Source organism: Heloderma suspectum, chromosome 5 (assembly GCF_057233095.1).
Source record: "Heloderma suspectum isolate Gila_16-S chromosome 5, 16-S_ref, whole genome shotgun sequence".
Taxonomy (NCBI): Eukaryota; Metazoa; Chordata; class Lepidosauria; order Squamata; family Helodermatidae; genus Heloderma; species Heloderma suspectum.
The window spans coordinates 50,959,306-50,981,113 of record NC_139462.1 but is presented as its reverse complement, the minus strand read 5'-3'; the positions used below and the strand labels follow the sequence as shown (position 1 = coordinate 50,981,113).

The following is a 21,808-nucleotide window of genomic DNA, read 5'->3' as shown; positions in this document are numbered from 1 at the left end:
ATTGGGAAGCATGTGAACTTCCCTCTTCAGCATAAACCTCAGCTCATTCAAACTGGTTTCTTTGCCAACACATTCCATGTTAGTTATACTAACCTGTTTTTTGCTTGCAGATATAAGTTCCAAAGGGAATAACATGCTACAAACATATTTTTCTCTGCTGAACCTATATATTGTTTGTCTTTGGTTTAGAAGGTGAAAACAAGCCTTTCCCCCCTCGCTGGAGGGAAAAACTAGAGGAGGGCTTATTAGAGTGAATTGTCCAAGGAATTGCAAAGCATTCTAGTGTAGGCTATCCACTAGCCTACACTAGAATGACAATACTAGAGTGTAACTGTGGTCTTAACATGTATTCATATGTCTCTGGATTAGTTCACATGTAATGCCAAGTCACTGTTTGACCCTGATCTACAATTCTACTGTAGAAGCAGAAGTCATAATAGACCTTTATTAGGGCCAACTAAAATGTCAAAATAGTAACTAATATTGCTCATCACTTTGCCACTTTAATTAGTCCTAATAAAGGTATTGCAGTTTTTGGATTTTTCCTAATGATCCAACAAAGCTATATAGGTTGTGTCACTAAAGAGTAGAGCTAGCAGACATCTGTAGCTACAAGAGCTATTCATGTAACACCAAACCAAGGTTTAGCAATACGTGTGAACTGAACCTCTTCCTTCCTTTACTCAATATATCAAAGCCAGAGTGTACACATTATATTTCTACTGTAGAAGTACAGTTTTATTGTTCAAACCACTATGAGTATCCTAATGTAGTGTACCCAGACATCTGTGCTAAACAAAGCAAAGGAGCTGAAGAGTTACCACTGCATTTATTTTTTAAAGCTCTTGCAGGGATATTTCATTAGAAAGTTACAAAAATATAAAAATTATAAAACAATACACTTTACATATAGTTGAAAGTAAAATACAAGGTATTTACAGGCACAAATACTGCAACAGCAGAGATGTACTTCTTGATGACAGTTGAAAGAATAAGGGAGAACACACACATATGAACACGCACACACGTACAATTCAGATTCCCTTCATGAAAAGTAATTGGAGAACTGGTGGCCACAGCAATTTCTAACAATCCATTATATAAAATGCAAGTAATCTTGCCTTGACTGATCATGCTTTTAAAAGTTATACAAATGCTCAGCTAAACAGAACACAGCAACTTTATCATATGTTAACTCCAGCCAGAAAGAAGGTATGACTTCATTGAGGAAGCTCTGCTTCTTCATGTATGGTAGTAATTTCTCCATTACCACAAAGTTATGTATTAAGTCCTTGTATCCAAACAGTTTGTCAGTGGGGACCAACTGGATTTGTAAACATTGCCAGAATGGAAGATAAACAATGCAGCTTCTCCTTGATGTATTCTGGCAATTTCTCATTTTCTCCATACCTAGCAAACAGTTTCAAATAAGTACATGTAAGAGCACACAGAAGATTGCTGCAATGACAGCTAATTTCAGCAAGTTCTAACATTCTGGGTTAGTGCCAATTTACACTTACTCCATCTAAACAGTGCTTAGATACAGTCTTCCACCCAGGCTCTTAAGGTTAGTATAGACATTTCCGTTAACTGCAGTTATTTCATTAAGTTTAATCAGTGTTATTTAACAAGGAACCAATCCTGTTTTGAAAATGGGTTTCAGGACTGGTCTACACGTGCAGCAGAATTAGATAATAGAATCTTCAGTTCGTAGAAAAAGATAGTACCAATACAGATGAGAAATACCATTTTTCTGGATGTCAAAAAAATCCTCCAAGAACAAGTACATCAAGCAGTAATAATCTGAATCAGCTTCTTGCTCTGCTAGCTTTTTTTTTTTTTTTACTTCCAGAGTTATTTTATGCACAGAAGTATTGAAAAGTGTTATCCTCTCCTGCAGTCTAAAGTGGTAAAGCCTATTCTTCTAAAGTAGAAAGAGAGCATTAGATCCTAGGTTAAAACAAGAACCCTAGTTACCTTTAATATTGGTGCACACATTTCTCTTAACTGGCTCTTTGTTAAATGTTAACAGTTTCCAACTAATGGCTACAATATTTTTCATTTAAAAACTAACATGTCCATGTGGTTAGCTAAGTCAGTGTCTATGTTTTGATGTAAACTACAAGTCTACTAAAATTTTGTTTTGTTTAATTGAGGTATTCATTTGTTTGTGTTCCACCAAGACATTTCTTCTGTATCTCAATGGAATTTATAGTTCACTGCCAGTGTTATTAGACTGATCCAGAGTTGAGGAGGGTATATTCCTTGGGTATAAGATTAGGTGACCATTTACTTATGCATCCTACTGTGCCACCTGTACACACTATTCCCACTTCTTGTTTAAATACCTCAAATTTCTCTAGACCTTGCAGTAAGCATAGTAACACAAAGTACATATAAAATCCCAATAACAACCATCAACATAAAACTAATGAACATGCTATTTCTTTAAATACTAGGTTCTGTTATGGAGGGGCTAGTCCTGACAGAGGGTTTGTTGTATTTTTTTGCTACTGACTTGGTGTACTTGTTAACTTAACTAATAAAAGTTAAGGCTTTTATTGGGAATCACCCCCCATTCACAGCGTACAGCGGGACCAGATATCATTGTATTCAATTTGTAACTCTCCCAGGTTTTCCCACCTTTTTGCCCATATTTTTTCTTACAGAAAAAATGTTAACGGGAAAAGGCGGAATAGATGCACAGTGATTGGTAGCCCTAGAAACCATCTGTCGGGAAACACTCTTGAAACAAACATGAAGGAAGAGCTCTCATTGCCATCATACTATGTGGGACTAAACAGTTGATGGGACAATTTAGACCAGATGCAGAAGGAACTAACTACCTTATGCTTTGATTAATGATTTAGACACAAGAGAATATTAGGACATGTTAGTCTCCGAATATTGACCGTATAGTCTTAGAGTAGTATTTTATCTCAAAGGCTGAGTGGCACTTACAACAGGTTGGAACTGAGGCTTTGTTCCATGAACAGGTCCTGTGGATGGAACAAAACATTTGGATCCAACCCAATACAGGTTACCTTGAGTTGCTCATCTATAAAGTGAATCCTAGGACGGCTGAAGAGAATTTAGTAACATCTGGAGGGCACCAGGTTGGGGAAGGCTGAACTACAGTCCCTGCCCTTGCTAGGTGGTAATTCACTCCCTGAATGTATAGATCAGAGGTTCTAATTTAAGGTTTGTTATCTCAGGAGTGAGGCGGAAAAAACAAGATGTACACAATAAAGTGAGCACGAGTTAGATTGTGCTTATACATGACATTCAACTTCTGCTAATAAACTCTAAAAGATACAGGAAATTTCCTGGAATTAAGGTGACTCCTGATTTGAGACATTGGATGAATCTGCACAGAATAGTAAATTTAGTGCTAGCCACCCTGGCCTCTTTGTGAGGAAGGTTGGGCTATAAATCAAATAAAATAGCAACAATGATGAACAGGAATATACCCACACGAAGTGCCAAGCTCAACTACTTCTCCACCACCCACCTGCTGCATGACCAGGAGGAATAAACCAGAATTTGTTTTCATTTTAACAGATTCCTGGCTTGTTACATACAGGCCAGGCCTTCTAGTTTAAAATAGTTTCTAGTCAATTCCTACACAAACCAGCTTCAGACTCTGAATTGTTTAGCGAATTAGAGTCTATTTTAAACCACAGTTTCTGGCTCACAAGCCAGGAATCTGCTAAAGTGAAACTGATGCTTGGTTTGTTCTGCACAGTCCTGCAAGGGCAGGTAGGAGCATGTGAGCCCAGCACGTCACACAGATTCATTCCTACTTGTGCACATAAGCCTAAATCAGCCTTCCCTAACCTGGTGCCTGATAGATGCTTTGGACTTCCAACTGCCAGCAGCCCTAGCCAGCATGACTAATGGTTAGGAATGCTGGGAGGTGTAATCTAAAAATCCAGAGGGCATCAATTTGAAGAAGGCTGCCCTAAGTTACGGTTTACCACAACAGTCTCCAAACTTTTTGGACCCATGGGCACATTTGGGAATTGGAGATACTGCTGTGGACACCACCACAAAATGCCGAATCAGTGGATCGCCACTTTGGTGTCTCCCTTTCACGTCTATAGTCTTAGTCTGCATCCTATTCAACAAACATGTTTGTTTCATGTCTATTGGACACTGCAACATCTCTTTAAGATGGGATTGTCTAATTCAGCTAATTGTTGGCAGTGAAATACAGCTAATGCTTCTTTTAACCATATATTTTGACAGTGTCCAGTAGTTGCTTCTTTTTGCAGGGAGGTTATTACACAGATAAATTTTGTACTGGAATAGTCTTTAATATTCACAGATGTACATGCTCTTTTAAATTATTTACAGGCATCATGGAAATTATCAAATGGTCAGCGTAAATGGGTTTCCTACACTCTTTTGATAGATAAAATACTGATATTACAACATTGAAAGGATAAACACTCCCCCCCTCAAATAATGTAATGGACTGAGGACCTTGCAGTGTTTTCAATATTTGAAAGGGTAACATATAGACACCACCTTCAAATGGATACTTATTTGGATGTTCGGTCCACTTTTGTTGACGCTCATGTATAATTGCTAGAAAGCTGTATGGATTTCATACACATCTATGTAGGTATATTTTAAAAATGGGCACCACACGGGCACCACACTGGGGACACATTCAAAGGCACTATTGGAAGTGCCTGTGGGTGCTGTGTTGGGGACCCCTGGTTTACTATTACATGCGAATGTGGCCGCTAACTGGATTAAACTAAATATTGGAATTTTCTGTAGCTCTGGCTCTCTGCATGATTAAGACTCTTCAAATAGATTAATTAAGTAGCCCACCATAGAACTGGAAATCACGGTATAATTGGAGTGTTCCTGTGTTACTATTTTTTAGAAAGTACCTCAAGTGTTCTAGGCACTGCACAAAGATTAAGACAATACTCCCTCCCCATAGGCTTACAGTCTGGTAAGTATGACACAGAAGGAAAAAGGGACAAGGAGGGAACGGGAAAAAGAACGCAGTGTTTGTAGTTTGGATGTCATATTTTTAATATATATATAGTGCTACTAGCTTTTATTATATGTAGCTTGGTTATTCCTCTCCCCACATTCTCTGATTTTGCTAGAGTGGGAGTTGCCAGTGTACAGCATCTCCAGCAGGACTAAAGGCTGTGAGGCACAAGACAGACTGCATGGTTACACAACTTCTGAAACTTACAGTGCAGGTACTAAAAATTAGGAAAGTAATTGAAGTGGCAGGTATGTGGTGGTGCTATCAAGACGGACACTCACCTAACTGTGTTACCAGCTGGAGATGTATATGTGATCGAGGAAATGCCAGCCTGAGCTACCAACTGTGATCCATCATTAAACTGAACCCATACTGCTCCACTAGTCAGCTGGCAAGAAAAAACGTTAATTATAGATTAGTTCACAAACTGAAGTATTGGAAGACAGCTCCTTCACATGTTTTATCTTTCTAGACCTTGTATTAGCAAGGATTGACAAGGTATTACACAGTGTCGTCATGACAAAGGGTCAACTCAGGACTGATGTTATGTTTTATAAATTGCCACATGTAGACACACTACTGCAGAGCTCTGTGATTTCAGGACCTGGCTCGTGGCCTAACCTGTGTATTGGATCCAGATTTAGGCACATGCAAATGGGATGGCAGAAGTGGACTTCCTTACCCCCTCCTCTCCACAGCAGCCCTTCCAGCCCCCTGAAAACGCCACACAGAGGTTTGGGGGAGCCTGCAGAATGGGATGAGCTGAGGGGGGCGGGTCTTCAAAAATCAGGTAGATGCACCTTCCATTAACAAAGCCCTTCCTTTCCTGGAAGGCAAATTCTGGATCCAATCCTATGTCTTATGAAAGAGAATTTGTATAACCTATTAGTTCAAATAAGAATCCTAAATTCTACTTGATAATCCTGCATACTGCGTTGCATCCAAAGGTTGCTTTTCTGCAGAGGAAGGGAAAAATTGGATGTAACCAACTGTATGCATCTGTCATGGAATACAACACTATTTGCCTATTGAGTTATGAATGTGTATTCCATATTTTTAGCTGATTTGGGATTGGTTTGTGCACCCTAGTTCGCATTTTATTTAGCTTCAGCACATTCACATGCAAATTAATTCCGACAGTTTTCCATTGTGGACCCATTCCAGTTTTAACTGCAGAAAATAACCAAGTACCTACTTTATATGCTTCCATTAACTACTGCCTGATTTGCAGCACAGGTCTAGGTACAGGGAACAGAGCTGACAGAAACGTCGAGCTATATTGTCAGCTACTCTTTAGCAGAAGTATGGCAACTGCTGCATTACAGCTCAACTTCCTCTCATCTCTTTGTCCGAAGTTGTAACTTCTCTGTTTAGTTTTTATCAACTCACCTGAGAAGCCCAGCCAACATTCTTTACAAAGATAGACTTCAGCAGTTGAGCTGAATTTGGAGCACACTCATTTGGGTAGCCAGGGGAGACCTTTGATTCAGTCATAGCTGCTGTGAATGCAGATCCTTCATATGAAAACACCTGGAAGGCAATCATGGAAATATAATACTGCAGTTATGGGTCACACCCCTGTGAGAGGCTTCACTGTTTAGGAATGGTCTCCTCTAGGTATATAATACCTACACAAAGGTTTCATCCCTTGTAAAAATATTCAAGAACTCAAAACTGGCTCTAAATCTTCCCCAACTTTTTTTGAATAGTTGACTTTGTAGCTTTGCAGAATACTGATTTTTATGAATGAAAGAAGAGCATTATCTTCACGAGGGGTCTCCAGCACAGCACCCGCAGGTGCCACTGCACTCACAAGGCCACCCTGAGGCACCCACAAAGCTATTTCCCCACTCTGCAAACGAATTGAGCAATTCCTCCATTCACTTGCACAGTGAGAAAAAAGCCCCACCACCAAACAAAGGCAAGAGGGGAGCCAAGTCCACCCTCCCCCACAAGGACCCTTAGGGCAACAAGGTCCTTGGTGGGGAGTGACCTTCACCCTTCCCAGCTGATTTTCAGCAGGGGTGGCTTCTCTTACCTCTATCAAAAAGAATGGATGAATTGGTCCATTGGCTTTAATAGGGAAAATAGAAAGAGAAGCCAGAGGGAAGGAAGGGGAGCTAGGGGAGGGAGGGAGGGAGGGAAGGAAGGGCCAGAGAGAGAGAGACAGAGAGAGATAAAAGACGAGCAACCAGAGAGAGATAAAAGAAGAGCAACCAGAGAGAGAGAGAGAGAGAGAGGAACCAGCGAGAGAAAGAAGCCAGAGTGAGTAGCACACATACACACACATATAATGGGGAAGGGTGCTCCTAACATTTTTGTGATTGGCCCTGTGCCCCCCTACAGCAGCTAATTTGTGGTGATACCCAGGGCACTTTCTCAAAATGTCAAACGTGCCCACAGGCCGAAAGAGTTTGGAGACCCCTGATCTACACGCTTGTTTACTTACAGGTGGATTTACGTTAGGTGTTTGACTGGGAGATTCAGATCTGGCAACAGTATCTCTCTTCACCATGGCTGTATCCACAAAAGAAGGGCTTGTATCTGGTAAAGCAGGAGGTGGTACCAAAGCCTTTGGAGACTCAGGATTTCCTGGTTTCCTGATAATGGAAGAAATTATGTTCATGTGTTTAACTTTCCTACCTCCATTAAGAGTACAAAAAGGCACAAACTGAAATTTCCCTAAGAAAAATTAAGTGTTTTGGGGAACATGTACAACTGAAAAAAATCCACAAGAGGACACTTACCGTCCAACAATAATGGGGAAAAATGGGACACTTTCACTTCTTTCTTCTGCCAAAATGGCAGATTCCAGTGCGAGGCAAATGCGATGCCCCTGTATTAAAAAAATAAAATGAACAACATTAAAACATGCTGACCCCTTTAAAAGGGAGAGAGAATTGTGAGAATGGAGAAGGGTAATACCTACAGAAATATTGATAGTAACTTAAAAGAAAGGCAGTTATTTCTTTAGGTTCCTACTACATGGCATTGAGACAGAACGATGTTTACCTATAAAGATGAATTAGTAAATCTCCTTGATCTTTTGTCCACAATTGACTATCATGACTTCATAAGAACCTTGCAATGAAAGTCATGCCATGTATTTGGGACAACACAGAGAAAAAGAATCCAGTTTGCTAATTTGACATTAAGAACAAGCTACTTTGTTCATTACACCTATTTAAAAAAATATAAATAGTATTTACCTCATTTGCATGATCCACATATATTTTTATATCCTTCTCTAATCCAATTTCACTTTCTTTTATTGTGTAGGCCTTTCCAGATTTTTCTATTACTCGAATTACCCCTGCTGACTTGTGTATTTTTGCTCCTATAAAAAGCCAAATGTTTCCTCAGTTACACAAGCATAGACATTGTAATCCCATTCTAGTAGAAATGAAATGAACTAGTAAAAAAACGAAAGAAATGGCACTTGACAACTACCTCCATTACAAATAAAATTACTGATATAAGTGTAATTAGAAGTACCGTCAAGTACCATTCAGAAGTACCATCTGCCAACAGAACGGACATGATTGGCGGAACGGATTCCCCCCCCCCCCATGCCCCAAAAATCTGCTTGGGAGAGTTGGAAGACCCTCCAGAGCAGATTCAAGGTTGCAGGGGAACGGGAAGTCCCATCATGCAAGCAGAAGTCTGCTTGCGCAGCATTGGATGTAGTCCGTATCAAGCACTGATGCAGGTGTCAGTCAAGATTATTATTATTTATTGCATTTCTATACCGCCCAATAGCTGAAGCTCTCTGCGCGGTTTACAAAGATTAAAAACATTAAAAATACAATATACAGAGATTAAAAACCATTTACATAAAAAAACATGAACAGGCAATATACACAAAAGAAACATATCTAAAACGACTTCAAACAAACAATCTCAAAAGCAAACAACCATAACCATAAGACATTCCAGGATCAATTAAAACTTCAAAAGCTGCCAAATACCTCGGAGAAGAGAAAGATCTTAAGATAACAATGTTGGCGCCAGGTGGGCCTCGTCGGGGAGATCATTCCATAATTTGGGGGCCACCACTGAAAATACCCTCTCCCTTGTCGCCGTCTTCCAAGCTTCCCTCGATGTAAGCAGCCAGAGGAGGGCCTTAGAAGTTGAGCGTAGTATACGGGTAGGTTCATGCTGGGAGAGGCATGAACCATCAGGTATTGTGGTCCCAAGCCATGTAAGGCTTTATAGGTTAAAACCAGCACCTTGAATCGGGCTCAGTTTACACATACAGGCAGCCAGTGCAAGCGGGCCAGAGTCACTCTTATATGTTCAGACCTTCTGGTCCCTGTTATCAATCTGGCTGCCACATTTTGCATGAGCGGCAGTTTCTGAACCGTCTTCAAAGGCAGCCCCACATAGAGTGCATTGCAGTAATCTAACTTGGAGATTACCAGAGCAGAGAAAACTGAAGCCAGGTTATCCCTGTCCAGATAGGGGCGCAGCTCGGCTAGCAACTGAAGTTGGTAGAAGGCACTCCATGCCACTGAGGCCACCTGAGCCTCAAGTGACAAAGATGGCTCAAAGAGAACCCCCAAGCTATGAACCTGCTCCTTCAGGGGGAGTGCAACCCCATCCAGAACAGGTTGAGGGCCCTCCATCCGGCCAGAAGAAGCACCCACCAACAGTATCTCAGTCTTGTCTGGATTGAGCTTCAGTTTATTAGCCCTCATCCAGTCCATTGTTGCAGCTAGGCACTGATTTAGCACATCCACAACCTCACCTGAAGATGAAAAGGAGAAATAGAGCTGTGAGTCATCAGCATACTGATGACAACGCACCCCCAAACTCCGGATGTCCGCACTCAACAGTTTCATGTAGATGTTGAATAGCATGGGGGACAGAACTGACCCCTGTGGAACCCCATACTGGAGAACTCACGGGGCCAAGCAATATTCCCCAAGCACCGACTTCTGGAGCCAACTATCGAAGTAGGAGCGAAACCACTGCAATGCAGTGCCTCCTACTCCCAGCCCAGACAATCGTCCCAGAAGGATACCATGGTTGATGGTATTGAAAGCCACCAAGAGATCAAGGAGAATCAACAAGGTCACATACACACACGCACCCGTCTCTCTCCTGACATAGATCATCATACAGGGTGACCAAGGCTGTTTCCATGTCAAAATCTGGCCTGAACCCTGACTGAAATGGATCTAGATAATCGGTCTCATCCAAGAGCATCTGGAGCTGTTTGGCAACACCTGCTCAAGAACCTTGCCCAGGAAAGGAACATTTGCCACCGGTCTAAAATTACTAAGGTTTTCCAGGTCGAGGGAGGGTTTCTTTAGGAGTGGTCTAACTACTGCCTCTTTGAGGCGGCCTGGGACCACTCCCTCTTGCAAAGAGGCATTAATCACCTCCCTGGCCCAGCCAGCTGTTCCTTCCCTGCCAGTTTTTATCAGCCAAGGGGGGCAAGGATCCAGTACGGAAGTGGCTGCACGAACCTGTCCAAGCACCTTGTCAACGTCCTCGAGCTGTACCAACTCATCCAGAAGAACAGGCCAAGGCTGTGCGCTAGATACCTCACCAGATTCACCTGCTATAACAATGGAGTCTAAGTCCCGGTGGATGCAAGAGATCTTATCCTGGAAGTGCCTAGCAAACCCATTACAGTGGGCCTCAGAGGGATCTACAATGTCCTTAGGGCTGGCATGTAATAGCACCCAGATGACTCTGAAAAGCTCCGCTGGGCAGCAGATAGAAGATTCAATAGAGGCAGTAAGATGACCGGGGGGCGGGGGTTGCCCTCACTGCCCCTGAATATACTGTACCATAGGCATATACCAGTATTCCATTGCATCCACTAGGAGTTCCTCTCTATCTGTACTCTAGCCATCTCCTATTTTGTTTTATCGCTCTCAGCTCTAGGGCATACCATGGAGCAATTTGAGCTCTACTCAGGAGAGGGCCCTCAGGAGCAATCATGTCAACTGTCTGGGTCACTTCTGTATTCCACAGATCAAGCAGGGTTTTGACAGGAGAGCCTGCCATATCAGCCGGAAACGTCCACAGAGTTCTCTGGAAACCATCCAGATCCATTAGCCACCAGGGGCGGACCATTTTAATAGGTCCCTCACCCTCGCAGAGGGGAAAAGCTGCTGTCAGTCTAAACCTCAGCAGGTAATGATCTGACCATGACAAGGGGAATGATGCAAAGTCCTCCACCTTCAGACCACCCTCTCCTTGTCCAGTTGAGAAAACCAAGTCTAGAGTATGCCTCGCCACATGCATCGGGCCGATGACATGTTGGGACAGTCCCATTGTCATCATGGAGGCCATGAAACCCTGAGCCACCCCAGACAAGGTGCCCTCAGCGCAAATGTTGACATCCCCCAGAACCAACAGTGCACCAGAGACAACCTCCATCAGCTCAGATAAGGAGTCTGTTGAGCAACGGGGTGGGCACTACATCAACAGAGTCCTTGCCCCTACACAAGGTGCAAACACTCCAGACCAGTAGTCACATGGATAGGGAGCCTGCAGAGGGAGATGGAACTCCTATAGGCCACAACAACGCCCCCCCCCCAAGCCCTCAAGATAAATGCAAGTACCAACATTTGCTTTATTTTCAGTTTACTCTTAATATTTACAATTAATAACCAATAAAATAAATTATCAGAAGAATGTTTCTTGTTGCTGCCATTGATAATGAAGCAAAAACCCAAATATGCATTCATTGTGTTACATTTGAAATCCAGGATTTTTAGAAGTAGAAAATTTATGAGAAATATGGTGAATCAGTTGACTAGATTCCTTAAAATATCAGAATTTAGTTTTTTATTAGCTTAAGTACACCTGCTTTTACAGAATCGTAACAGATGGCTAATAATTTAATACATGTTTAACGGCTGAAGGGAAATGTACAGAACAGTTAAGGATACATACCATCATAAAAACAAATTTCCACATCTGCAGGAAGAGAATTTTCCATCAACATGCACTTGGCATATCTTGTATAGAAGGTGACTTTGGGAGTTTTAGATCTTACCAACTGCACAAATTTGGCAGCGTACTGATACTTCTTCCAATATTTCTCTAAAACAAGAAAATGAATGTAACAGGAAGTTGTTATAGCACAAGTGACCTTTCCATTTATAAATAGAAAAGACTTCTAAATACTGAATGTAATTTATGCCTGCCACAAGCTTTGCTAATGGCAAAGGAAACCATACTAAAATTATATCTAGAACAGCATTCACACAGATTGTCTTCACATTTTAGAGGCGCATGTATAATTATTGGTAAAAATCCAAAGAATAAAAAGGGCTTGAATATGCCCCATGGAATACTTGCTTTTTTTTTATTTGACTGTTTGAACAGCAGACCCCTATGTCATCACAAATTTTTGGTGTTCCTCTCATTTTCAGAAGTAGTTTACTATGTAGCAAGGGAGGGTAGCTAAGAAGCATAAGCCTAAAGCCCCCTTTGGTGTGTGGGACTAGTTACATCAGGGGTGGACCACCTCTGGCAGGCTCCACCCAAATCTTCCCTGCCTGAGCAGGGGGCTCCCTCTCTGCCCAAACAAGGGGAGAAGAGCACTTTGAAAGTGTTTGTCCAGCCCGATCCATACTTTCAACAGCCTTCCCTGCCTGAGGAAACCACCCCTTCCTCCAAAAGCAGAGAAAAGAGCCCTTTGAATCCATGCTTTCAGAAGGGGTGAATGTGAGAGTGTGACTATATGAATGAATGGGGTGTGGTGTGTGAGTGAGTGAATGGACGGGGTGTGTGAGGAAGAAAGAGTGTGGTCTGCCATTATCTTAAGATACAGTGTGTGTGTGTGTGTGTGTGTGTGTGTCTTTTCCTCTCCAGACTCTTTAGAAAACAAGAGAAACAGTGTGGAATAGTGGTGACCTTAAGAGAGTATGGGGTGCCTCTAGCCCTGCTCACCACTGTGTGGCCCCTGACAAATTCCCTCCAAGCGAATGCAGACCTCAAGACGAAAAACTGTTGCCTACTCCGGAGTTCCATGATGGAATTTATGCCATTGTATCTCAACAGGCTCACAGAAATGACCTTACCTGGCAGGTTGTCAAAACTATATACATTTACGTCTTCAGGAGGAGGTAGTGGTGGTCTATCATTAAAAGGAATGCCTCGTCCTTCATCTGGGTGATAAATTGTGACCTTAATACACAGAAAAAACAGTGTCACAGCTAAGAGTTATGTGCTTAATGTTTCTTTCTTAAAAAGTAAACCAGTGGTTATGCAAGACAGGTTACCGTTAATTAAAACTGCCATGTGTGGTCAGTCTTAATCCTCCATTTTCAGAGAACAAACCATTTGCTATCCTCAGTAGCCAAGATTACCTGCAGCTTTCACAGGTACAGATTCATTGGATTTTTAAGACTGAACTGATTAAACATGCCAGTTGCCATTCACTGAACAAGGTCATAGCTCAAAGCTCAACAGAGTGTAACACAGCCTTCTCCAACCTGGTGCTCTCCAAATTTTTTGATCTTCAATTCCCATTAGACCCAGTCAGCATGGCCAATTGTCACAAATGTTCAGAGTGGTGATCCAAAACATCTGGAGGTATCAAGTTGGCAAAGGCTGATATAATAATTCAGTCAGTTGCTTAGACTGGAGATACACACACGCATTTATCATAAAAGTATCCATGTATGAATGTTAAGCCATATATATAGTGCACTGAAAAAAGTCTACTTGATTTCCAGGAGAGAAAAAGAACTGCAAAATTCCTATGACACCACAAACAAATTTATTGTGGCGGTGAGCTTTCATCACATGAAGAACATCAAGCTCTCTAAAATTTGGTAATATTGGAATAAACACATTCTTTCAATATTGCCATTCAAGTTTAAAGAAATATAAATTGCTACTCACCCCACTTCCATCACAAGATATCCTCAGAACTTCTTTTACAAACTCTTGTGAATTATATTCTTTTAGAAATTCCATACACACTTCTCCTGTATCTAGAATACTCACCTAGAATATATGTTGAAACAGAACACAGTCTAGATAAAAGGATTTTGAAAGTAATACTATGTAAAGACCCCCATTTTTCTTTCATCAGATTTACAGCAAAATTAACCAAAATACTGTATTGCAGTCAAGAACTTGTTTTTGTGCTCCTAGTAAGTACTATCAACCTGAACAGAGATACTTGTTTCAGTGAGAAATACTGTTCGGCAGGTGAGGACTTATGAGGCAACTAATCAGAATGTTCCAACCCTACTAGATTTACAAATACAAGGGATAAAGAGGGGAGGATCGAGGAGAAAACAATACCATAAAACTGAACGCAAGGGAGGAAAACAAAAGGGAATGAGAGAGAAAACAAAGGAGCAGCACTAGAACAGAGACCTGTATGGTTAAAAATGGAAAGTTGACAAGAAGATATTTAAGTCCAATAAATGAGTTGGAAACTGACTAAATACAGTCTTGTTTGATGTTGCTATGAGGAAAAACAGATATACACACACAACACAGTCAAAATACATTTTACCAGTTAATTAATAGGATCTTGACATCAGCTTACACAATTCCCAATAGAAAATAGCCCAACAGAAGATATCACTGTTATTTCCTCTGTCAGTCAATGGAACCAAAAGAGCAACAGTCTGTATCAAACTAGACAAAATATTTTACATTTCGTTAAAACTTCATAAGGGACTGAGCTGATCAAGCATTGTTCAAGTGAAGTTGGGTACAGGATTGTCACTAAAGGACAGAGTGCATTAAAGCACAACTGCAACATCACTGCTGATGCAGAAGTAGCCATCAGTCCTTGTCTTGACAGTCACCCCCTGCCTTCATTACAGCGCAACCACCCTACAAACAAGCCCGATCCTCTGCATCAGTTTAAGCTGTATTGCTGCAAGCGGTGACTTGAGCTGCTGCGGCTAAAGTCCATTCCTGTTATGGGAAAGCAAGGCAGAACTAGCCAGTTCTCATCAGATTTTTAGAAAACCAATCCTCCATATGATTTGTCATAAGAAGCTGGGTCCGAGTCCCCTTATGGAGGACTGGTCAAGGTTGGAGTTTTAAAAATGGAACAAAGTTACAGTTCTTGCTGATTAAAAAGTTTGCAGAGGTTGAATATCAATGCTAGTAGAGAAGGTTAATGTTAATTATGCAAATTATATTGTAATACTTTGCAACTATTTAAAATGCTAAAGTAATCACTTTTTTTATAAATTTAGTTTTTACTGCGATACCTGAACAGCTATATAACATAATACATACCACTGCATTCTTTGTTTTTTGTCTGATTGGTTTTAGTCTATCAGCACTCAGAGGAGATACAATACTTCGCAGCACAGGTTTAGGGTGTTCATGTTGTGGCTCCTTGCCTCTGTTTTTTCTGACTTCAGACACCAGATGGAGACCAAATGCAGGTTCTGGCAAAGGCTTCTCAACTTTACATGGAAGTCCAGTGGTGTATTTCCTCGTGTCCAGCGGTACCGCAGTTGATTGTGCATAGTCAGATTTTTTGCCTTTTAAGCCATTCCATGCATTTTTCAGCATCTCTTGAGGCACACCAAGATGGAACTGAAAATCTCCATTTGTGTTATATGAAGGTTCCAACATCTGAGCTGAAGCGGCAAGAGTATTTTAATCATTTAGAATATGTATTACAGGATTCTTCCCAACTGTTCTTACAAAAGAGGGGAAAAAGTTTCGTTTCTAAGGGTAAGTGAGGATAGTTAAGCCTTTCAAGACTGAAGCAGTATGCCAGTTTAGTCTATTTTAAGCATCTAATAAATCGAAAGTATTTACTGAACTTCTATTCCATTTGAAATAGGCCAACTGATCAAGATATCATTTATAATTGTATGTTTGATAAACCAGGTATTGTGTCACATGACCTATTTTTCTGAATAATTTCAAAGACAAAGAACGGCAACAGCATCTGTAAATATTTACTGGGAATTTGATTTCTCCTTAAGTTCACCATCTATGTACAGTAGTCACAATCTTTTCTTCCAAAGTCTGCACTGGAAAAGATTAAGCATTATATTAAGTGTTCTTGCCTTCAGTATGAACAGATGGATTGGGAGTGATGGAATAAAGCATTCGGGGGATTATCAAAACAGCAGCACCACTGCTGTACAGGTAAAGTATGCATTATCACATCCACCCCTTCTGTCAAACTACATAAGCAATTAAAAACAAGAAATAAGAAAATTGTCTGAGGATTCAGATAATCCCACCTCTGTCCTATGGTTACAATTCCCCAAGGCATTCTTGATTATTCAAAACAGAAGGAAATGTCTGAGAAGATTTAATTAGTCCTAGGTTAAATTACAGCTGCATTCTGTACTCTTTCAGTACATGATGTAATACGATGCAGGAGAAAAGAAAGCTCCTCCTTCCCTTCTGTTCTTGTTAATCTTCTTTCCCCCTTCCCTTTTCCAGCAATACTAATAGTCACCTGCTATTTTCATCCTTTATATCTCTACACAGATAGTTAAGCTGTTTCAAGAAAACATACTTTCCAAAAAGTGAAAAATATCAAAACAGCTGTTAAGAATGGATAGTATATTGTGTTCTAAAGTTTTGTTTTTATAGCAGGTAATAAAATAGCATATTAACTATTTTAACTTTATAATGGGTACCTTATTAAGGATGTCTGCATTAATTTATTTCAAAAAAGCCATATTTTGTATCAATAAACAACCCTCACATAACCCCTGCCAGCTGAGTTCGCATGACACAACAACCCATGATCAGGGGCTGAATATGCAAACTGCCAGCAGGCACATACCGCAGCTCACTGTGGGTGAAACAACCCACAGTGGGTTATTTTGATTGTGAGAACCAGGTCAATGTCTTCATAGGGCAATTGTACCCTCACAATAAGGGCAGATGGACCTAAGGCAACTTAGCAAATTAAATTTCTAACAGACTGAGCAAAGTATGACTTGGTTCAGACAACATGGCAGCCCACCCTGGGCTTATTAACCCTTAAGGAGCTGTAGTGTGCGCTGGCCACCATTATGAATATGCAACCCCCAACTAGTGTGAACCCAGCCAGCAGGGCTTAGTTGAGGGCTAAACAACCCTTGCATAACCCTACAACAACCTGTGGGTTATATGAGGCTTGTTTAGCCTTCAAATAACCCCCATCAACTGGGTTCACACAACACAACAATCCCCCAGTCGGGGGCTGCGTATTCATAATGGTGGCTGGCGCACACCATAGCTCCTCAAGGGTAAATTAACCCATAAGGGGCTGCCATGTCATGTGAACTGGCCCAATGCGTCTTAATCAAAGTGCCTTCACAAAGAACAACACAGGAGCTTCCTCTTATGTTTATCAGTCAAGTTAAGTGCTAACCTCAACTGTAGGAATTTGAAATGACATGAGCCAAGTCAGATACAATTATTCGTCTACAAGGAAACATCCGCTTTCACAGGACTATTTCACAGATTACAACTAAGGTCCATCTATAAAAAATTTAATATGTGTACATAAAAATGGAATGCCTGAATACAATCACATTTATTATACAGGTACACCTGACCAGAAGATGAGTTTAGCTGCATCTCCATGTACATTTGGTGTCAAACATGGGCTTGCCATTAGATAATAGGTGATATGGCCTTGGGAGAAAAGTAGTGTGCATTAGAGGTTCTGCAGCAATGTCCATCTCCACAGCCTATTTCTTAAGGTGGAATTGTTTTGCTTCGCCACAGTATTGTTAAGAAAGCAGAGGGACTTGCAAAGTACAGGTGGGAGCCAAAACAACTCCTGTAAGTACTAAATGTTGGCTGCACTTACATTTATGCTAAGCCAAGCTGGACTTGAATTACTGCAAGCCTTCATCATAGAATAAGTCCCAAATGAAAATGCACAGATCCCAGAACAGCAACTTTCCCAGATGGATTTAGCCTTCACACAACCACTCCAAATTCCATAACACTTTATCATCTACAGTAACTTTCTGTCCATATGGAACACCTTCAAAAAGTGACTTTAATCTTTTGACCTATGTCATTGCCTTTGGATGGGCACAAAGTACCTATGTGATTTCTGCTTATAAGAATGGTCTGTTTTAGAGAGATCCAGTGTCTCCACTTGGACACTAAAACATTCAGATTAAATAAATCCATACCATTTAGCTGCATATTTCCAAGCCACTGCTGCATTGTTTTAGCTTGGGACTTCAGTTCTAATAAACCAACACTGGGCTTCATTGGGCAGAGATAATTTGAACTAAAGACAAAGAAGCATTTGTAAGTACTCTTCATAAACATGGATACAAATAACTTATTGATCACTAAAATACAGGATATTTGCTTCATGGAACAGATGTATTACCACCATATGATATATATAACATTTATTTCAGCTAGAGATCATCCCAGTATTTTAAGTTACCAACAGTGCAATCCCAAGCATGTTTAGACAAAAAAAAAAAGTCCTACAACTCCTACCTGGCTGGGGAATGCTGGGAGTTGTAGCACTTTTTTCTGTTTAAACATGCGTAGGATTGAGCCCTAAAGAACTGAGCTTGTTTCCCTAAACCATAGTTATTAAAGATTAACTAGCGTTTGTCCAAGTTTGTACATAAAGCTAAACTGCGTCAGTTAAAAAAAGAAGTGAACACTTGTGATCTCACAGCTGCACTGGAAGAGAGGAGAGCTGATGAACCTGAGGCTAGTTCATATAACACTTAACTGTAGTTTTAACGTTACATCCCACCAAGGCCATTATGTAGTAAGGAACCCAATTTCATGATACACTTTTAAAAAGCTGCTATAAGAGATTGACTCTTACCAGGTTTGATCTTTCACAGGTGGAGAAAGATGTTTTTCCATTGAACCAGAACTAGTGGGAAGCTTGTCTTGAAATATGGTAGGAATATCACCATGACTATTTGCAGGTGAAAAATCCTTCATGTTTTCTATTAATCCTTCTCTGGGTTTTGAGAGGATCTCCATGGAATGGCATCTCTCCACATAACTTGGTACTCCTTGGCTCTGACTGTGGGATGTGCCTGATCTTTCAGAGGAGTGCGCCCTCCTGAGATAGCGTGAATGTGGCCTTTCTTCAATGAGCATTGCTCTTCCCCTACCAACATTGCCAATTTCTTTTGCTGGAAGTTCCCAGTTGTTATGAGAACTGCTTCCATACCCAGATGAGACATCACTGGAATTCTTATTTTTAGGAGGAATTTTCATTTTGTTGGGAAGCGGCTGCCCAACTAAAAGTCTTGTCTTTTCTTTTAAGCAGCCACTTGTACTGACGCTGGGAGAGGTGGTAAAAGCTGTAGAAATTGTGGAATTTCCACTATCTATTGAATCTTCTACATTTCCCAGATCTTTACTTCTTGCTGACTTACACTTGGACATAAAAGGATGATCCAATACAGATGAAAGGCTTAAACGATCTGCTGGATTTTTGCGAAGTAACTGGTGAATAAGATCTTGAGCCTCTCCTGACAAAAACATTGGCATTTCATAATCTGCCAGCACCACTTTGTTCAAGGTATTCTTTACTGTATCGGTATCAAAAGGTGGTTTTCCAGCCAGAAGAGTAAAGAACATACACCCCAAAGACCAGACATCAGATTCAAGTCCATGTGCGCTTCTTGTGGCTATTTCTGGAGAAATGTAATTAGGAGTCCCACACATTGTGTAATGCTTTTCATGAGGCATTTTCAGTTGGGTTGCAAGTCCAAAATCAGCAATCTTGATGTTCATGTTGTTGGTGAGTAAGAGATTTGAAAGTGTGAGGTCCCGGTGTAATATTCCATGGGAATGAAGATATAGCATCCCTGTAATAATCTGATGCATGAAGTGCCGAACTGCATAGAATACGATGGGAGAGCAGTTAAAAAAGCATTTTTGCTTTTGACTTTGCTCATCAAATCTGTTTCTTATAATTAAAGGTGCAATCCTGTTCATGCTTAGACAGAAAAGTCTTACAGCTACCAGCATTACCCAGCCAGCATGGATTTGTAGGACTTTTTCTGTTTAAACATGCATAGAATTGCGCCCTAAGACATTCAATAAAATATTAGCAGCATTCACAAGGAATGGAAAATTCTGGATTATCATGAAAATCCTGGATTATTATGAATAAGCTGCACGGTGGTGCACACAGTCCATTCGCTTCCATGTGGCTTCTCCGACTAGCATGACCAGCTAAACAGGAATGGTTTGTTTAGAATGTCATCTGAACTGAGAATCCTGGTTTTTCACCCCCTTTACAAGCCAGGATTGCAAAGCTGTTTGTTCTTGGTTTACAAATCCTGGCTTGTAAAGGGAATGACAAAGCAGGATCTCCAGTTCGGACAATAAGCTTAACAAACCATTCTTGGTTTGTTTAGCCAATCATACTAGTGGGAGGCAAGGAGATTATATGTATGTACTTATTTATGCCCCTTCATGGATCACTGCCTTGCTGTGGCGAAGGGGCTTGCGTAACTCAGTGAAGCCATAAGCTATGCCGTGCAGGGCCACCCAAGACGGACAGGTCATGGCAGAGAGTTCTGACAAAATGTGGTCCACTGGAGAAGGAAATGGCAACCCACTCCAGTATTCTTGCCAAGAAAACCCCATGGAACGTATCACAAGGCTAAAAGATATGACGCCGGAAGATGAGCCCCTCAGGTCAGAAGGTGTCCAATATGCTACTGGGGAAGAGCAGAGGGTATTTCCAAGTAGCGCCAGAAAGAGTGAAGCGGCTGGGCCAAACCCGAAAGGACACTCAGCTGTGGATGTGTCTGGCGGTGAAAAGAAAATCCGATGCTGTAAAGAACAATACTGTTTAGGAACCTGGAATGTCAGATCAATGAATCAAGGTAAGCTGGAGGTGGTCAAACATGAGATGGCAAGATTGAACATCGACATCTTGGGAATCAGCGAACTAAAATGGACAGGCATGGGCGAATTTAATTCAGGTGACCATCATATCTACTATTGTGGCCAAGAATCCCTTAGAAGAAATGGAGTAGCACTCATAGTCAACAAAAGGGTGGGAAAAGCAGTACTGGGGTACAATCTTAAAAATGATAGAATGATCTCAGTACGAATCCAAGGCAAACCATTCAACATCACAGTAATTCAAGTCTATGCCCCAACCACTGAGGCCGAAGAAGCTGAGGTTGATCGGTTCTATGAAGACCTACAACACCTTCTAGAACTAACACCCAAAAAAGATGTCCTCTTCATCATAGGGGATTGGAATGCTAAAGTAGGAAGTCAAGAAATCACCGGGATAACAGGCAGGCATGGCCTTGGTGTACAAAATGAAGCAGGACAAAAGCTAATAGAGTTTTGCCAAGAGAACATGCTGATCATAGCAAACACTCTTTTCCAACAGCACAAGAGGCGACTCTACACATGGACGTCACCAGATGGTCAATATCGAAATCAGATGGATTATGTCCTTTGCAGCCAAAGATGGAGAAGCTCCATACGGTCAGTAAAAACAAGACCTGGAGCTGACTGTGGCTCAGATCATGAGCTGCTTCTTGCAAAATTTCGGCTTAAATTGAAGAACGTCGGGAAAACCACTAAACCGTTCAGGTATGACCTAAATCATATCCCTGATGAATATACAGTGGAGGTGAGGAATAGATTTCAGGGATTAGACCTGATAGACAGAGTGCCTGAGGAACTATGGACGGAGGTCCGTAACATTGTTCAGGAGGCAGCAACGAAATCCGTCCCAAAGAAAAAGAAATGCAAGAAAGCCAAGTGGCTGTCTGATGAGGCTTTACAAGTAGCTCACGAAAGAAGGGAAGCGAAAAGCAAGGGAGAAAGGGGAAGATATACCCAACTGAATGCAGA

At 41.1% G+C, this 21,808-nt stretch overlaps 1 protein-coding gene across 2 annotated transcripts in view; it reads right to left on the bottom strand.

The window, feature by feature from the left end:
* Positions 1 to 719: 719 nt before the first annotated feature.
* Positions 720 to 21,808, bottom strand: part of PLK4 (polo like kinase 4) — a 30,491-nt gene continuing 9,402 nt past the window's right edge. The window contains exons 5-16 of one of the 2 annotated variants that reach the window (XM_084856001.1): positions 18,789 to 19,818; positions 18,124 to 18,224; positions 15,251 to 15,600; positions 13,886 to 13,990; positions 13,060 to 13,165; positions 11,927 to 12,076; positions 8,224 to 8,351; positions 7,762 to 7,850; positions 7,464 to 7,614; positions 6,404 to 6,544; positions 5,296 to 5,402; positions 720 to 1,410 (exon numbers count right to left, since the gene is read on the bottom strand). In XM_084856001.1, the coding sequence (XP_084712127.1) occupies positions 1,311 to 1,410; positions 5,296 to 5,402; positions 6,404 to 6,544; positions 7,464 to 7,614; positions 7,762 to 7,850; positions 8,224 to 8,351; positions 11,927 to 12,076; positions 13,060 to 13,165; positions 13,886 to 13,990; positions 15,251 to 15,600; positions 18,124 to 18,224; positions 18,789 to 19,818 (2,558 nt within the window). In that variant the 3' untranslated portion in view covers positions 720 to 1,310. The remainder of the gene's footprint in view (positions 1,411 to 5,295; positions 5,403 to 6,403; positions 6,545 to 7,463; positions 7,615 to 7,761; positions 7,851 to 8,223; positions 8,352 to 11,926; positions 12,077 to 13,059; positions 13,166 to 13,885; positions 13,991 to 15,250; positions 15,601 to 18,123; positions 18,225 to 18,788; positions 19,819 to 21,808) is intronic. The other variant, XM_084856002.1, reaches the window with a different exon arrangement.